Genomic DNA, 16,866 nt, shown 5'->3' with positions numbered 1-16,866 from the left:
GGTCCGCGAAACCTAGCCTACTCAAGGGATCCACACCTGCTTACAAAATGAAATTAAATATTAATAAAGTAAGTATAGAAAAAAAACAAAATGCTAAATTAAAAATAATAAAATGCGCAGTGATTGGGAGTATTTTGAAATGGGAAGCTAAAAAATAAGTTGGTAACTTTAGCATGATTTGTGGTAGCAGTGAATAAAATTGAATGCAGTAAGGAAAATTGGTGGCTTCAACTAAGCACTACAATGAACGGACAAGAGCATACATTAAGTGTAAAAAAGACAAAGTGATGTTTAGAAATAAAACCACTTTTGAAACACTCGAACATTCCCATTAAAAAATTTATTTTTGTAAAAATAAAATGTGAATTAAGTAAAATGTTTCATATTTTGTGTATTTTTTAGATTTAAACTTGTTTCTATAGTATTATGTATTGGTTTGCGGTTCAAATCGTAGAAATTACTTGGGGTCCCCAACTTCCAGTAGTAATTCACAGAGACTCCCCTTAAGTCTAAAGGTTATTAACCACTGGCATGCTAATTGCAGTGTTATCTTCTCTGCCTTGAAGAACTAACATATTCTTGATCGTGCATTAGGTGGCAGACCGTAGGCAAGGCACGCTTCTCTTAGTAGGACCACGTGTCAAATGATGTACGCCACACATATATTCGGAATCGTGGTTTGAAATAAACCTATAGGTTCATGGGAAGACCAGGGCTTTAAGTGGGCTTGGTTCAGGCGGTGCTCAGCACCTGTAGTTCTGGAAAAGCAGGTACTGAGACGGGTCCCTATCAGGCTCTCCATTTTTGCCCTTAACCTCAGTGGGATTAATAAATCTCAACTCTGCAGCAGTGTCACCCTTCAACGGCCTTTTTATGTGAGTTCAAATAACTGGTTATAGTTCTTTCACAGTCTCCTCATTTCAAAACTGAAGCATTTCAATATTATATGCAACAAAGCCTTAGTTGTTTATTTATCTTATGCAACTAACAACCATCGACAAAGCCAATAGCCCTGGCTTGTTTTTGGTGTACAGGGCCAGCCGGCTCCTGGGGGGCCGATAATTCAGTGTTGTCAAACAAAGAAGGCCACAAGGATCCAGCTGCAAGACGTGCTATATGGGAAGCCAACTTGGCGATGCAGCGAGCGCAAGGTAAATAGTTTTATTTACTTACTTTACTCCTGGCCGTCGTGCGTCCGACTCCACTACCCCCCACCCTGCCAAGCCTCACCGCCCGCAGCACTCCCTCTACAAGCCCCCACTGATGGGATGCCTGTAGGTGTCCAAATCACCTCTAGGGCATTAAATTGTGCAAGGCAGGATTACATAAGACCGGATCAGTTCAAGTGGCAGGAATATTGCCCCGCAAAAAGGCGAGGGTCCTAGAGTAGGGACTAAATCCACTGACTGCTAACGTGTTATTCATAATGCCGAATGAATCAGTTCTGCTGGAGTCAGGTGCGCAACGTCCATTGGGCTCAAAGGGTTTCAGCACCCCCCTCGTGTGTGTCAGCCCGGGCTGAGACAGCTTGCCGGGCACACACTCAGCCACAGCTGCACCCGAGTACTTCACAAATCTTTAAAAGACCATTTGCATGTTACTGAGGCTTTGTCGTTTTTCACCCTTTCTTAGAACCCCTGCAACTCCACACTTCCTACTACTGGAGGAATTAGCCCCCCCACCCCGAATTTTTTTCTTAGTCCACCCCCCCTGAAATGTGGCTCCAGTGGAGCCTCTAGCTGGGGTTGTGACTCGTGTTATCCGACGTACAGCGTAGCCACCCCCTTTGAGAGCCCCAAGTTATGTCCATCCCGCTTAAAGCCATGGGTATGCCGCTCGCTCCCCCGGCACAGTACCGCTATCCCATCTCGTAGTGGTCAACATGTTCAGGTATTCGTAAGGGACACTATTTCCGCACGTGCATTCAGTTTTTAACCGTGTCGAATTAGGGAGGGCTACGAGGTATTGTGGTAAACTTTTATGTTTTGGAATTTTTCAATAGCTTCTTTTCAGAACAATCTAGCAAATATAATTAAAACATTGTGTGTGTGCTGTTGGGCACCGTTCAGTTTTACTTTTCCAAAATTCCCTTAGAGAAAATCCAACTCTGCCATGCCTTGTACTCACTTATTTGTTACAAATGGAGGCTGAATTTATAGTTTTTGGAAGGCTCCTTTAAGTTCCCAGTCCGGCTCTGTTAGGTGGCAGATCGTTTTTACACAATATTGCAAGTTATTTTATTGTAATTGTGGTCTGCGGAGCAGTGGGTCCAGCGACCAGTTGGTGAAGGTTAAATACTTCCGGGTTAGTGAGGAGGCCTAGGCTTGAGGGCTGGTGATGGAGTGGTTTATTAAACTTGTTGTTGAGATCTAGAATGCCTAGATTGTCGTGAGCCAACAAAATGTGCGGTAGGTAGGCACATGCGCATTATCCCATGAAAAGGCACACTTAGGTAAAGCATGATGACCAATTTAACATAAAACAAATAGGAACAAGCAGTGGCATAGCCAATAGGTCTCGGATTTGGGACCTTATAAGTGTTTAGCCATGCAACAGTTGGTGTTGTTGCACCAAGGATATTCGGCTGCATAACTTAATACTTATAGGGTCCAAAAAGCGAGACCTATTGGCTATGCCGATGCTTGTTTGTTTTTTGTTGCTGTTTTGTTTAAGTTGCCAGATCTACAATAGCTGGACATGGTTTTTAGGTCGCGCCTGCGATTGCAGGGGCGAAAGCCCCTGCTGTCGCAAAGCGATCTATTGTAATCATTTCAGTCCTTTTCCCGTTCAAGGACTAGGCAGAGACAACAGACTGTCACGCGCACGCAGCCGGCCGGAATCGGATCAGGTCACGCGCTCCGATCCCGGCCGGCTGTTCACAACACATGCACACGCAGGCACAGGCAGGCACACACGCAGGCACAGGCACACACGCAGGCACAGGCAGGCACACACGCATGCACACACAACACACACACACACAGACAGATGCACGCACACACATTCCCCCCCCCCCCAACTCACCGGGCTCTTTTAGCGTGTTCCGTGTCTTTTTTTCCCCCGTGGATGCGTGGTGGACTGTTGAAGCAGCTTCAAAATAAACATTTAATTTACTGCACCAATCAAACATTCAGTTGTCGAACTTTTCCCGTGTAGCATTCCTGTGCCCAAGGCTGACTTTGTTTTCGCTTTGTCTGCATCAATTCGACTACAAAAACGAAAGCTGGGCGACAACCGTGATTCCTACGTACTTCCAGTGGCGCCGGAAGTTACGTCACCTGCAAAGCCTTTTGTTTTGGTGAACCTGCAAGAGTGAGATGGTGGAGAGCCATTGTGGTCTTTTGAAGTATGGGTATGGCGTTTCTCGTGCTTTTCATTTTCTGCAAGCAGACATACCTTGAGTGCGTGGTTGGGAAAATATTTTATAAGCTAAGCACACGGAGATCAGATGAGATCGGATTCTCATCTCTGCCAGGAGGACGGGTAATAATTGATTTCTGTTTTGGATGGCAATTTTTCTTGGCTTCTACTGTCCGTTTGAGGAAGACGTTTTTCAAGTTCTCCACGGGACACAAACAAACAGGGCATAAAATGAAATACGACGCTTAATGGCACAAACTGTCATTTTGTAAACATTTAAAATTAGTCGTATGTTACATGCGTGATTTCTTGCTTGGGCGATCAGTAGACGCTGGTGTGTAGTGTAACTAATTTTTGCGGTGTATAATCAGTCTTTGAGCACTTCACTTTATTTTCTTCTAAATTAATTAGCGTCTTGAAGTAGATGTGGGTGGTGCTGTAGGTGCTCTAGAGGATGTGTAATATTCTAGACAGATACATTTTTCCTTTCAGATTTGACTGAACAATCGAGTATTTGTAAAAGGCAACCGAAAGTTACATTTTATTCAGAAGGTTTAAAATAGAGGAGCCAGTGCTGCTGATGTTTTGGACCGTTTACCTGCAGGGGAAGGGATAAAAAGCAAAGTAAACGCGTTATGAGCAGATTCTGCCTTCCACACCAATGCGCCCTTTTACTGGACACTGTTGATTTCATTCTTAGTAAACACTGAGATGTGTGTGAATAAAACACAGCAGACCGCAGTGAATTTAGGGCTGTAAAAAAGTTAGTGATAGGTGTGAAATACCTACCTAGGATCGGGGTAACATCGAAATCTGGCTAGTCCTCTCACTGCGTTTGCTGGCTAATTATCTGCAGCTTGGTAGAATGTGCTAGATCCAAAAACATCTATCAATACTAGTGCATATGCTATATATGTGCGGCGCCAGACCAAAGAACATATATTCATTCTGAACTTTGTGCACAACGGTTGTACATGCATTCTAGTACACCGTGCGACTAAAAATTGGCACTAGTAAAGATTGTCAAGTTGTGTGTGCAGAACAGAAGTGTAAAATAGTGTATGCATGCCAGTGCCTACTTGAGAAGAAATACATGTTTCCAGTGTCTTGTTGTAAGTACCGTGTGTGTGTGTCTATTAGCGTGCATGTGTTTGTTTCAGAGTTGTGGTGACATGTTTTGGAACAATAGGAGTGTGTTAGTTTTAACAGTTAGAGGGTTTCGATTTTTATTAATAGTATCTATGGCAACCCAGAGTTCCTCCCTTCTCTTTCCCATAAATGCTCGATTGTGTGGCGGTATAAAGAGCCCTGCATGTTGACACCACGCCTTCCTTTCGAGCGCTAAGCTTTCGCTCTGCGTTTTCCGCGGTTGACTCATGTCGCTAAGGCCCTAGGTTCAAGAGACAGCTTGGCCGTGGGGCCCTCTGTTGTCTTGGGCCTTTTCCTTGATGGCTCTTATCCTGTGAAGTGAAGTAATCCATTGATTGCTTTGTGTGGCCTGCGCTAAACACCCCGCTCATGTTTCTCCTTTCTCTCATATCACGTGGCTTTACCGTATCTGTTCCTTTGTTTTATGTGGCTCCTTCCAGCGAGTGCTGCTTCTCTAACCTCATTCCTAAGCGATGTACCTTTAAAGAATCACTCTGTTCCACTGTAAAGTAACTCTGACACACCCACCCTTTTCAACATTCTACTGCTCCAAACATGCAGGTACAAGCGCCTCATATTGTTACCTCACTGCTCTTTTACTTTCATTCAATTGTAGTTCTCTTTCGTTTGTACTTTGTTTCCTCTTATGACTCTGTTCCACGCCCCTCCAAACCCCTTCAGAACAAAAGCCTTATTTCCTGGCCACATTACCCACTTTCCAAACAAGCATTTGCAATGCAATAGGTCTTGCATTATTAAAGTTTGAGCTATTGGTGTTGCATTATTTAGCAATGCCAATAGCTCAAACTTTAATAATGCGAGACCTATTGCATTGCAAATGCTTGTGTTAGATTTCTTTCATTATGAGGTCTTTGTTTGAGCGTTTACAACAATTGCTTAAACAAAAAAAAATCTGTTTCGATAGAAATACACCATTGTGCACCAGGGTAATGATGGTTGCTATTTTGGTTACATGTGATTGCAAACACTCTGTGACCAAAAAGAGGTAGGAGTTTTTTTCTCAAATTGTAATACTACTAAAAAGCATAATGATAACATCACTGTAAACAATCCACCCGATGATGACAGCGCAGGACATCAGATAAGTGCTGATCAAGTTGACTCAAATCCAAACTACATACTATGAAATAAATATTAAAACTGTGAACTGGGCACATTTTTATCTTTCCTTATCATACCTTGCAAAATTACTTCTCCTTTGCCTCGCTGTCAGGACACTCCAGGCAGCCCCAGACCATACACTTCTTATTACTACGCTGCCTTCAGAGCTTCCACTTAACCTAATCTCCCCATGGCTTACGCCAACATGACCCCTCACCCCAGAATATGCACATTACTTTTTTCTTTTCTGCTCTCCCACACATCGTTTTCACTGTGATGTCCTCTCTCACTTCTGGCTCAACCACCTGCCTGTCTCCGTCATAAACTTCTCCCACTTGCCTCCCCTAGCTTTCTGACTCACCTCCCCCACAACCTCTCTGCAGTGGTGTCATGCACAATTATGGGCTACCTGCAGAGTGTTGCGAGTGCTCCCGAGACTTGTGTATCTTGGAAATTTATTAGGCCTGAGGCTAAACTGTTTTAGTGACAGAAGGGTGTACACCCTCCTCTCCCCCTTACAAGTGTAGTAGGCCTCTCTGTTCACCACTGCGGCCTCGATTCTTCTTTTGGTCTTCCCTAACTCAATCCCTCTCACTGTCCCACCTTTCTCGCCCACCTCTGTCTATCAGACCTGACCCTCCCATAAATGATTCATGAGGCAAGGATGTATTCATGAATCAAACTGCACGTCCCAGTGTGTAGCAATTGTACACTTCTTCAATGCTTAGTGGCAAGCACCCAGGATAATGTGCTGCATGGCTAAACACTTATAAGGTCCCAAAGGCGAGACCTATTGGCTATGCCAATGCTTGTTGTTTACAGTTCTTTGCATCAAGTGAACTTGTTTTCATTGCTCTGAATGTTGTTTCCATTCTGGTTGTAGGAAGCAGTCATTCCCGGGGGTGTGGGGGCTGCCTAGCTGTGCGCATGCGCCAAACTTTGCAAATGAGAAAAAGCCTGGTGCAGGCGCAATTTACAAGTGTGGAGTGAGTCCCAGGCAACATGACTCACTCACTAAATAGTGCTCTGACGGCTGGTGGTGTGTTTGCATGGTGGAAACGTGCACTGACAGCTGGTGGTGTGTGTGCCTGGTGGAAGTGTGCACGGACGGCTGGTGGTGTGTGTGCCCGGTGAAAGCATGCACTGACGGCTGGTGGTGTGTGTGCCCGGTGAAAGCGTGCACTGATGGCAGGTGGTGTGTGGGCCCGGTGAAAGCGTGCACTGATGGCTGGTGGTGTGTGTGCCTGGTGGAAGTGTGCACTGACGGCTGGTGGTGTGTGTGCCGGGTGGAAGCATGCACTGACGGCTGGTGGTGTGTGTGCCTGGTGGAAGCAGGACCATTCACACTGATAGAAGACACACATGAAACTGACGAAGAGGAGGGGGAGTGCCAGCAGGGGAGCATGATTCACTGCTCGAAGACGCAAATGAAGCTCACCAGGAGGGAGGCGGAAAAGGGAGGGGGTAGTGCAAGTAAAGGAGCCTGATTACAGCAATAAAAACACAGATGGCAGCTGTGCACATGCACGAGCTCGTGAACGCCAGCTGTAGGCCAGCAAAAGCCTCTTGTGGCACTTTTAAAAGCCACTTACTAAATGTCTCGAAGAGATAGCGCATGCGCTGTCTCAGGCGAGACCTAAAACAAATAAAGGTACTATAAAGAACAAGAAAGGCCTGCTTGCAGATGGAGCAAGACTGCCATCTACAGCCCAAAATGAAAATAAATATTGGATACAAAATAATTCGTCAAAGTTCACGCGAAAACATAAGTAAACAATAGAAGCCGAGATTAATTAGTTACTTCACAATGCACAATTGGGAGTACTGAATGTCATTTTATCTCCCTCTGTAACCAAGTCAGAGTACAGACAACACAGATTATGAATACATTACCATCTATGTCCTTTTAGAAGTGGTCACTGAAGAACCATGCAGAACTATTACAGTTTTTTTGTCTCCACAGGACCACTTACAGACGTGTCCTCTCTAGGTTGGCAAGCCACTAAAAGCTCGAGCCAGCCTCGCACCTGATGCCTGGTTCTGGCTCTGCTCGAGGTCCTGTTGGAAACCTCGATCGAGCCCTCAACGAGCCGAGTTTTTCATGGGGTTCTTGTCTCCCTCGCTCTACCCAGGATGTGGCTTACACAAAGTTCTAGTCATGGCGTCGGCTCAACACCCTGTGATTCTGGGAAATCCCATAATCTATTTATGTCTATAAACAATGCATGTGTTCTTGTGTAATATAATGGGTGCTCATGTAAAGTGCTCCAATATCTTCGAATCAAAAAAAACTGCAGGAAATTGGACTAAGAGGTCAAAACAAAGCTTTAACATAAGACAAATGATACAAATTTACTGGCTGATTTGTACAAAGTGAAACCAGAAAACCTTGGCATATCGCAGTTTACCCACATAAATAGTTATCTTAAGCAAATATTTTATTTCACCAAAACTATTTTCTACATAATCACGTATGAAAGCACTTTCAAATATGTGTTTTCAGACTTCCAGTTGTACAAAACTATCACTTTTAAGAAGTACTTAGCAGAGCAGTGCTGTAATGTGCCCTATAAGTGGAAACCCTACCGCATGTTAAAGAAATGATCTTTTTTGAATTTTGAAGAGACTTTATCATGTTTTACGTGATGTTTGCTGTGGGATTTTCATAGAAGATATTTTCAGAGCTCGACTCGTGCATGGGCTCTTGGATCCGCGCCAAACCCTTGGCTTGGCTCTGTCTCTGCTCCTCCTGATATTGTTGGCTCTCCCACCTGCAGTCCTGACAAAGCACCTGACCTGTATTAGGCAAACAACAGAGCGTAGAAACATGTCAACCGAAAAGGCATGAAGATGGGCATACAACTCTCTTGATTTTAATCATGTGGTGGAGAATATGAAAAAAAGTATAGTTAGTCTAACTTTTTTTATTGTAGAACGGGAACTTTACATTCCAAATTCACAGCCTTTACAATCAACATGGACCAATATCGCTATTGGCGTATGCATATCAGATCTATGTTCATATTAATTCGACAACTCCTTCCCACCATTTCTAACAGCTACTTCTGCTTATAAGGCTGGATTTGTTTGTATAATATTTAGCTTAGGTAAAACTACAAGCACTTCTCCACCTGGACACCCTATCAGGTGATTAGCCACACTTTATAAATCCAGATTGATTGATCTCCGATTCAAAATAGTGACCTTGCATGCAGGACGAACAGGTAATGTTCTACACAGCTAAAAAGAGACAGTGCTTAGCTTATATATAGAGTTCATCTCTCTTAGGCTGACAAAGTGACATTGCATTTACTGTACTGACACATAAACCATCGACTAAACCAAAATACCACATTGGCATATCTTTCTGGGATCGGTGTTCTCATTAATTCAGCAAACACTTCCCCCCATTTCTAGCAGATTCTTCTACTCGTGAAACTGGATTTATTTCTATTGAACTTAGCTTGACTCAGGCTGTAAACACGTTTCAGAGACACGATAACGTGACAGCAGACGCCGCAGATAAAGTCCTACATAGCTATAAAGTGACAGTGCTTTACTTAAGTTCATATATCCGAGTCCTATACTAAAAACGTGTCAATGCTCTTACAGTAAATTATACTTTTCATCAAATGTACCTGAGCAGTATAGTGTCAGTGGTTGCAAATGAGCAGTTCAAATCTCTAAACACTGCAAAGTTACACTGCAGTTAATGTATGTAATCAACCAGCTGTACCAGCCCCTACAGTCATTTAATCTAAACTCAATAATAAATATACTTTACAAAAAAACAAAACTCTTATATTGATAAAGTGGTGGTGACTCTTCATATAAACCCTCGCCTATTTAAGGTTTGTCAGCTGTGTCGAAGCCAATTCACGTCTTCGAATTGCACTGTAAAAACATACATTTATGTGCCGCAGAAGTAAAGGAAAAGAGTTAAGCTACACAATTTAGAATACATCATAATCCATTCTGATATGCCCATATTTCCATTTTTTTAATGTGTAGATAATTAGTTCCTTCTGGCATGGTACCATGATGCACGCCAACTGACTTCGCATCTGAGCTGCCCATTCATCATACCTAGGGCTATCTGGGGATTTCCAGTTAGTGGTGCTTTGTGGTTCGGCTAGCAGCATGGCCATAAAAATGAAATGTTTGCTCATTGGTCTACTAAACCAGGTGCATCTGTCAGACCCAGGAGGGCTACTTTCTTGGACGCTGGAATAACCTTCAGTATCCTTGTGCTGCCAGCCGGGAATACATCCCTCAAAATGTTGTTAAAGTGCTTCAAGACCAAAGCATGCCTTAGTTTACCTTGAACATTCTGAAACCTGTTGAGTTATATTAACAGGTAACGGAGAACCATACTTCCTTTCAGATCCACACGAGGAAACAATAGGCATAGTAATTTGGATAAGGGGGGGGGCGTTGGGGCGCAACTTTTCCCAACAGAGTATAACAAAGAGACCGCCATCTACATTGCACAGATTTTTCCCGGTGACTGATGGGAGACGCCCATTATATAGGTGAAGGTTCTATCACCTGTGCCACATATAGGACACTTACAATGTATGCAGCTTCGATAAGATACTCTTGAATAATGAAAATAGGTGACACATTAATTACGAACTTTCACACAGTGGTTAACATAGTTTCTGCAGGGAGGACGTGTGACTGTCTGTTTAGATACCTCTCACTCCTCCATTTGTTTGAAAATATGTTATCACACCTTTCAAGTTATGTGCCTTTTGTGTACAAATTGACTTCCAGATTTCCTGTCATAAAATGTTGTGAAACATCCTTTTATTCCAAAGAAATTTCTTACAGTCAGTCACTTGTTGGAACAGCCATTAACGTCTTTCAGATCAACAACTTATTTGACTAAGTCATGGTTGGTTGTTGGTGAACATGCACTTTGTGCACCACTACTTCTCAGAGCGGATAGGAAAAGATTCTTCCCAATATTAGCAATTCCTTGTGTCCTGTCGTCCCGTGGCACACCAAGCAAATCATGCAGCAGTTGTGTAGTTGAATGAAACCATGAACCTTGTGTGTGCTAAGTATTCTGCTGACATTTGTCTTTTTGTCTGAACTTTCCTTCATAAACTCACCTTGGATATCACATGTTGTTTTTCTGCTCGGCACAGGCTCATGACGTCTCGCAGATACTACTTCGAGCTCATTCACAAGCAAGATGACAAGGGATCGGACCATGTGGAAGTTGGAGTGAGTCATTTTATCCTTCTGTCTAGTGTGTATGGAGCAGGGACCTTATTCTATAACACTTGTGTATGGAGCAGGGATCTGTTTTTGTAACACCTGGTGATGTCTCAACTGTAGTGCACAGCTTGCCCTGACGAAGACCCATGTAATGCTTAGCCCTGTAGTTAAGTACCCCCAAAAGCTTCATTCCTCGAGTGATATTTAACAGATTGTTTAGAAACTATCTATTGAATCTTGATGGAAAAAATGTAAAAACCGTTCTTGCCAGTATTATGTGAAAAATAAGAATACATCTCAATGCTATCATATATTCTTTAAGCTTATGGTAACTGCTCATTATTTATTTTGTGGGATAAAATCATGTATGCCTTAAGTTCTTTCAACCAATGTCAAAATCTTGTTTCCTCATCGTTTCTTTACTTTCACGTTCCACCTAGATTATTTCTTTACGACCTCTTTTTAACAAAGGTGGGACTTATTTGCAGTGAAATCGTAGCACTTTTTTTTCTGACTTCGTCGGATGTAAAAATATTTATTTCTCGAACAAAGTGCTCCTTCATGCAAACATCTGAGATGTCTATAATTCTCTCCTCCCTGCTTTTTGAATTATTTACTCTGACATAGTTCAACCCTAAATACTAGTTTTTAAACATCTGAAATGAGAAATGTGATTTGCTTTAGTGTACAACAGCCCCCTCTGGTTTAATACGTAAGTGTTTTTGCCTCTAGCTGTGCTGTGGGAGAGCTTTCCACTATCTCTATATGGACGGGTAGGCGCCGATGTCCCTTGAGGAAACCCCCTCCCTAAATCCCCTCATCAGAAACAATGAATAAAACTTCAGTTTGGGTTAGGGGTCGTAAAACTCCAGCCGTATTTATTAAACATATACAATTGGAAAACGTTTCATAATTTTTATGCACAATAACCTACAATTTTACATTTCCTTACACAGTTACGTCCTAGGCTTAACTTAGTCACGAATACATGGGAGTTACCTAACCAGAACTAAGATTGTTCCTGTGCATCTATCACAGGCATCTTCAGAGAGAGATCATGGCTGGTTCAGGGACAGTTCCTCTTAGAAACCCCTTTGTCCAATACCACATTGAGCATGGATGGGTCCCTCCTTTTGGACGAACCCCACCCGCCGATCTCCCATACTGGGAGTACCTGTGCGGAGGGCCGATTTGCCTGCCAGGATACCTCCTGCGGGCACCCCCATCTTCCACCTCCATACACCCATCTTCCACCCCCCCAGGGCCTGAGCTAGCTTGAGCCCACTGCGCATGCCGATGTGAGGTATGCGGGTGGGCGTGAAGTAAGGGCCACGTGTCAACAACCGTCCGCACTACTGCAATCTTCTTTCTACTTGCTTCCAGCACCCATTGGAGGGTCCTGCGATGCCACTGTTTCTTTGGTCTAAAAGAGGGATCTTCATGGACCCGAACTGTCCCACCAGTCATGACCTCACCTGCTAACCAACATAAATACGACATGAATCTGACCTGTAAAAGATATGCACATACATGAATGCAACATACTACAATCACCTGTAAGAGAAAGGTGTGTTAGACATGACATAGGCAGTTAACATGACTTCTATAAAGCCCAGATTACTTCACCAAGCAAGGCTACAAACCTTACTTTTGTCACTTCCCACCAAGCCACCTAGACCGTGCATGCAGCCTCTGCCGGTAAGAGGGGGGACGACGACTGCGAGGGAACATTATTTATTTAATTTTCCCTTGTAGTTGTCACTCGAAATCTCCCACCGCTCTTATCTGCCGCAGCTGCATGCTCCCTGTGGTGCCCTTTGCTCTGGGGATGGTGGGCAGGGAAAACAATCTCTCTAACCTGTGCCGCTCCCGTGGGCACCACTCAACGAAAATGCAGGGAGGGCTGTGGCTGCAGAGTAGCGGCAGCGGAGCATGCCATTTCTGGAGGCATGTAGGTGGGGCAGTCACGTGGTCATGCTGTGTCTGAGTCGGTGAGCGGAAGAGCTCGCCGCCTCGCTACACCTTTTGTAGGACGGGGCTGGCCACCTTGCTCAGAGTGCCCCCCTCGGAAACATTTTAATGCTTCCGGTTCTGTGCCCCAGCCAACCAATCTTACACCTGATGCTCCCTGAATGGCTGCAGCAACTTGCGCCACATCCCGCGGTTCGGACCCTAGCATCACCGCCATAGGCTTGGCTCCCCCGAGACGGGGAAACATCTGCATTTGACTGGTACTGTTAGTCTTTTCACACCTTCCTACAAGGCACAGCTTCTCAGCTGTCCTTCCGGTTTAATGTTTAGTGTTGTTTTCAAAGAGGCTTTTACACAATTTCAGGTTGACTTTAGTGCCAGAAAGAACTCTACTTGATCAATTTCTTGCCGTCTGAAAGCCTGATTCCCCAAACTTTTTTATGAGTATGTGTACCTTTTGCAAAATCAGAAGTGTCACGCTTAAGTTTGAAGTAAGACACAACTAAGCACAAGAACGCGTTTGAGAATCGTGCTCCTACATGAATTTGGTATGTGCTTATGTTGTTTTTGCTCTTGTTCTGGCTTTTCAGGGTTCCTGTATGCTAAAGATGAGGTGTACCAGGTCTGATCCTTTTGATTTGCATCTCGTAGGTTGGCATGTAAGTTAGAAAGTTCAAGATAATAGCCAGTATTGACCCAAAACCATCTCAAAAGAGGGGTTGGTGCTTATTCCGAACAATTAACTAAGAACAACTCAAATCATTATTAAGGCACGTTTTTCCAATAATTCCTTAGTCTGCGTGCCATAAGCACCCTTTGGAAGGTTGATTGTCATTGCACTATTTTGATCAGAAATATTTGTAGTAATCGTGTGGCCCATGTGGATTAAAGATGTGGCCCCATTTAATGGTATCACCAATAAAATAAGTGCCTACAGCTACATATAGTTAGGCTATCTGGTTTTAGGTTTAAACCTATAATAACTGATTAAACCCCACTGGAAGGAAAATAGCCATCACCGATATAAACATATAAACACTGAAAAAACACATTTGCAACCACAAACTAAGTGCCATTCAAAGAAAGGAAAAGGTGAGTGAAAGAGACATTTTTATTTCTTCGTGAAGGGGCCGATACAATGTAACTTTGTTATACAAGGTAGCATCAAGAAAGACTGGGCTAACATAATTTTGCTTGAATTTTTTTGTTTAGGGATTGACTCTTCTTCCTTCTGCTTTTTTCAGTTTTGTGGAATTTGGTTTAAAGATGCAGTGTTTAGACGCATGTTTTAGGTCTTATTTAGTTATTTTCTAAACTGTAGAGAATCGGAAAATATCAAAATCATGTTTGATATTTTGGCTACATTTGATTTCACGGATAGGTAAAATGGCTGGTTTCATAAGAATCTTTCCTAATATGTACCATCACATTTATCCACAGACAGAGAATGGGTGAAATCCTTTGATACATCAGCCCCCTTTTCTAGTGAGTCAGTATTGATTGCAAGTGAACTGCCAAATATCCCAAGCTTTAAACATTCAGTGCAAGATGAAGTGACAGGTATATGTGAAAAGAATGTTGTCACCAAGCATCTGAGATAGTGTGTGAAAACATGAGTGAAAACATGACACCAGACGGTTGGTAAAAATGGAATGCAGTGTTACTTGCAATGCTGCTGAAAAAAGTCCCTACTAAGTTCAATAAATATTGGACTGATATTGTTTGTATTTGCAGTAATTTAGCTACCTATGTGAAAAACTTGTATGATGGTCTGTCAAAATCGATACCTTAGCTGAAGTGCTAGACGGTATGCTGAAAGCATCTTTACAATCTTCAGAGTTCATGAAGAATGCTATTGACTTTGTAGTCCATTCACGTGCCGTAAACATGTATTTGGACCTCATATACCCTGTGCACATGCACTTTCACTGCAGAAAGCAAGCAATAATTAAAATTAAATTAAAATTCCATAAACACTGGAAAAACACTGTTTCTGTTGTTTCTAATGGCGCAAAATGAGTAATCACTGATAACCACTGTTTTTTATGGTATTGAAAAACCCCCACCTGAATTTACCAAAAATAGAAATTGAAAACTGGAAAGCCTATATATAGTCAATATGCACAAAGAAAATTGGTAAATTAAAACATTACTTAACTTTTTTTCCAGTAACACAGTAATGATCCCAAATCTTAAACATGTAAAGAACCAAGATAAGGTTACCGTGATCAAAACCCTAGTCACAGACTAATGGTTCTCAGAAAGAAACAAGTGGTTAGAGCCTGGGGGTTGCTGGTACGAGCATTAAATTGACCTTCCCAGTAAACCATCCTCCAGCCACAGCCGTGGACAAGCATATTGCAAAAAGCAGACTCAGACTGAGCCTACAAGTGGTGCATGGACATTTTTACTAGAACTCCCAGGCTTCGTGTGGGCATACCGGCGTCCATCTCTACCCATTATCTGGTGTATAGCCCATAGGAGTGCTTGTGCCTTTGGTTTCTAGTCCAGAACATTATGTTCATTGCCCCTAGACTTTCTCAAATTTGATTGGGGAGCCTGTGCTTACACATACCATTCTTTCAGTTCCCATCCATACAACCATCCCTGCAAGCTACTTGTTCTTTGTCAGTAGCACCGGGAACCTCACTATTGCGCAATATCCTACTTTTCCCCCACAAGACCTTATGAATAGGGTAGCAGTGTAGTTCGTGGGAGGTTTATGTCCCCAGGCATACCCCGTAGCACACGTTGGGGATTAGGAGGGACTTTGCTTTCTAAGATGTAAGAAACAAAAAAGCAGTCAAGCACTATTAAAAGGTGTCAATAAAAACATTTAAAATAAAAAAAATGTAAAAGGGGGGTTTCACTTTCATATTAGATATGCTTTTCTTGTTGCGTCTTCTTTGGTAGGCAATTGTGAATGGCCCTGGGCGTTTCAGGCGGTGCAGGAGGAGGAGGGCTGTGAGGGGGCGTAAATCTGGCCATTCATCAAGCCAGAGTAAGTGGGGGGAGGGGGGTTCCTAGGAGGGGGGAATGAGTGGATGGGGGGGGGGATGGCAAAAAATGCTCATAGACCTTACCTTTTTAAGTCTTTTGCGTGCCCCTGTGGGGGACACTTACAGCTTCAGTTTCAGCTAGCCAGGTGGTTGAGTTTAGAAATTCAAGAATATGGTTGGAGGTTCACAAAGTGGGGGTGGGGTGGTGGCACGAATATCATGACCTCTGTGCAATATATGACCTGGAATGTCAATGGTCTGCGCGTGAGAAATAGAAGAGATCGAATCTTACAATATTTGAGAGATTCTCCCGCGCAAATCATTGTCTTACAGGAGACACATTTGCTCAAAGCAGAGGTTAATGTATTGCTTAAAAACCAGAGATGGGTCGACAAATGTATATCCACGGATCATAATGCAAACATCAGGGGAGTCCTCTTTATCTTTAAAAAATCATCGAAAGTTCCGATTTTGGACTACAAGGAGGATCTTTCCGGGAGATGGCTTCTACTGAGAATTTCAGTGGATGGTTGGGTATGTATATTAGTGGGCTATTATGGCCCCAACTCAGACGATCCGTCTTATCGGAACACTATTAGAAATCACTTAGTAACCTTTCAAGACACGATAATTTGGGTAGGTGATTCAATATTGTGCTTAACCCTAAACTGGACCAATCCACCAATTCTAGAGCTAGCATTTCTTCCAAATCGAGGCAAAACCTTATTGCAATCATGACACAGTTGGTTCTGGCAGATTTGTGGAGGGAAAGGGTGGGCAATAAATTAGGGGTTTCCTTTCGGAACTTCAAATACAATCACAAATCAAGGATTGATTATGCCCTATTCAGCTATTGCATTAAAGATTCCTTGAATACAATAGAATACCTTCCTTCTCATCTGTCCGACCATTCGGCTCTTGTGTTCACTTTAAGATCTGATAGGCAGATAAAATTTCCTTCTTGGTCCTTTGATCGGACTATTTTATTGGAAGATGAAGAAGTTAGTTTTCTGGTCGCAGAGACTACATCATTCCTCGA

At 43.0% G+C, this 16,866-nt stretch overlaps 1 protein-coding gene across 5 annotated transcripts in view; it reads left to right on the top strand.

Annotated features, from left to right (window-relative positions):
• Nucleotides 1–16,866, top strand: part of B4GALNT4 (beta-1,4-N-acetyl-galactosaminyltransferase 4) — a 923,999-nt gene that overhangs the window by 740,537 nt on the left and 166,596 nt on the right. For all 5 annotated transcript variants that reach the window (XR_013608736.1, XM_078681274.1, XM_078681275.1 and 2 more), the window contains one exon: nucleotides 10,785–10,863. Coding sequence is in view for 4 of the 5 variants with exons in the window: in XM_078681274.1 (XP_078537400.1) it covers nucleotides 10,785–10,863 (79 nt within the window). In the remaining variant the exon portion in view is untranslated. The remainder of the gene's footprint in view (nucleotides 1–10,784; nucleotides 10,864–16,866) is intronic.

This window comes from Lissotriton helveticus, chromosome 3_1 (assembly GCF_964261635.1).
Source record: "Lissotriton helveticus chromosome 3_1, aLisHel1.1, whole genome shotgun sequence".
Classification (NCBI taxonomy): domain Eukaryota; kingdom Metazoa; phylum Chordata; class Amphibia; order Caudata; family Salamandridae; genus Lissotriton; species Lissotriton helveticus.
Note: the sequence above shows the minus strand (reverse complement) of the source record. Positions and strands in the feature narration are given on the sequence as shown.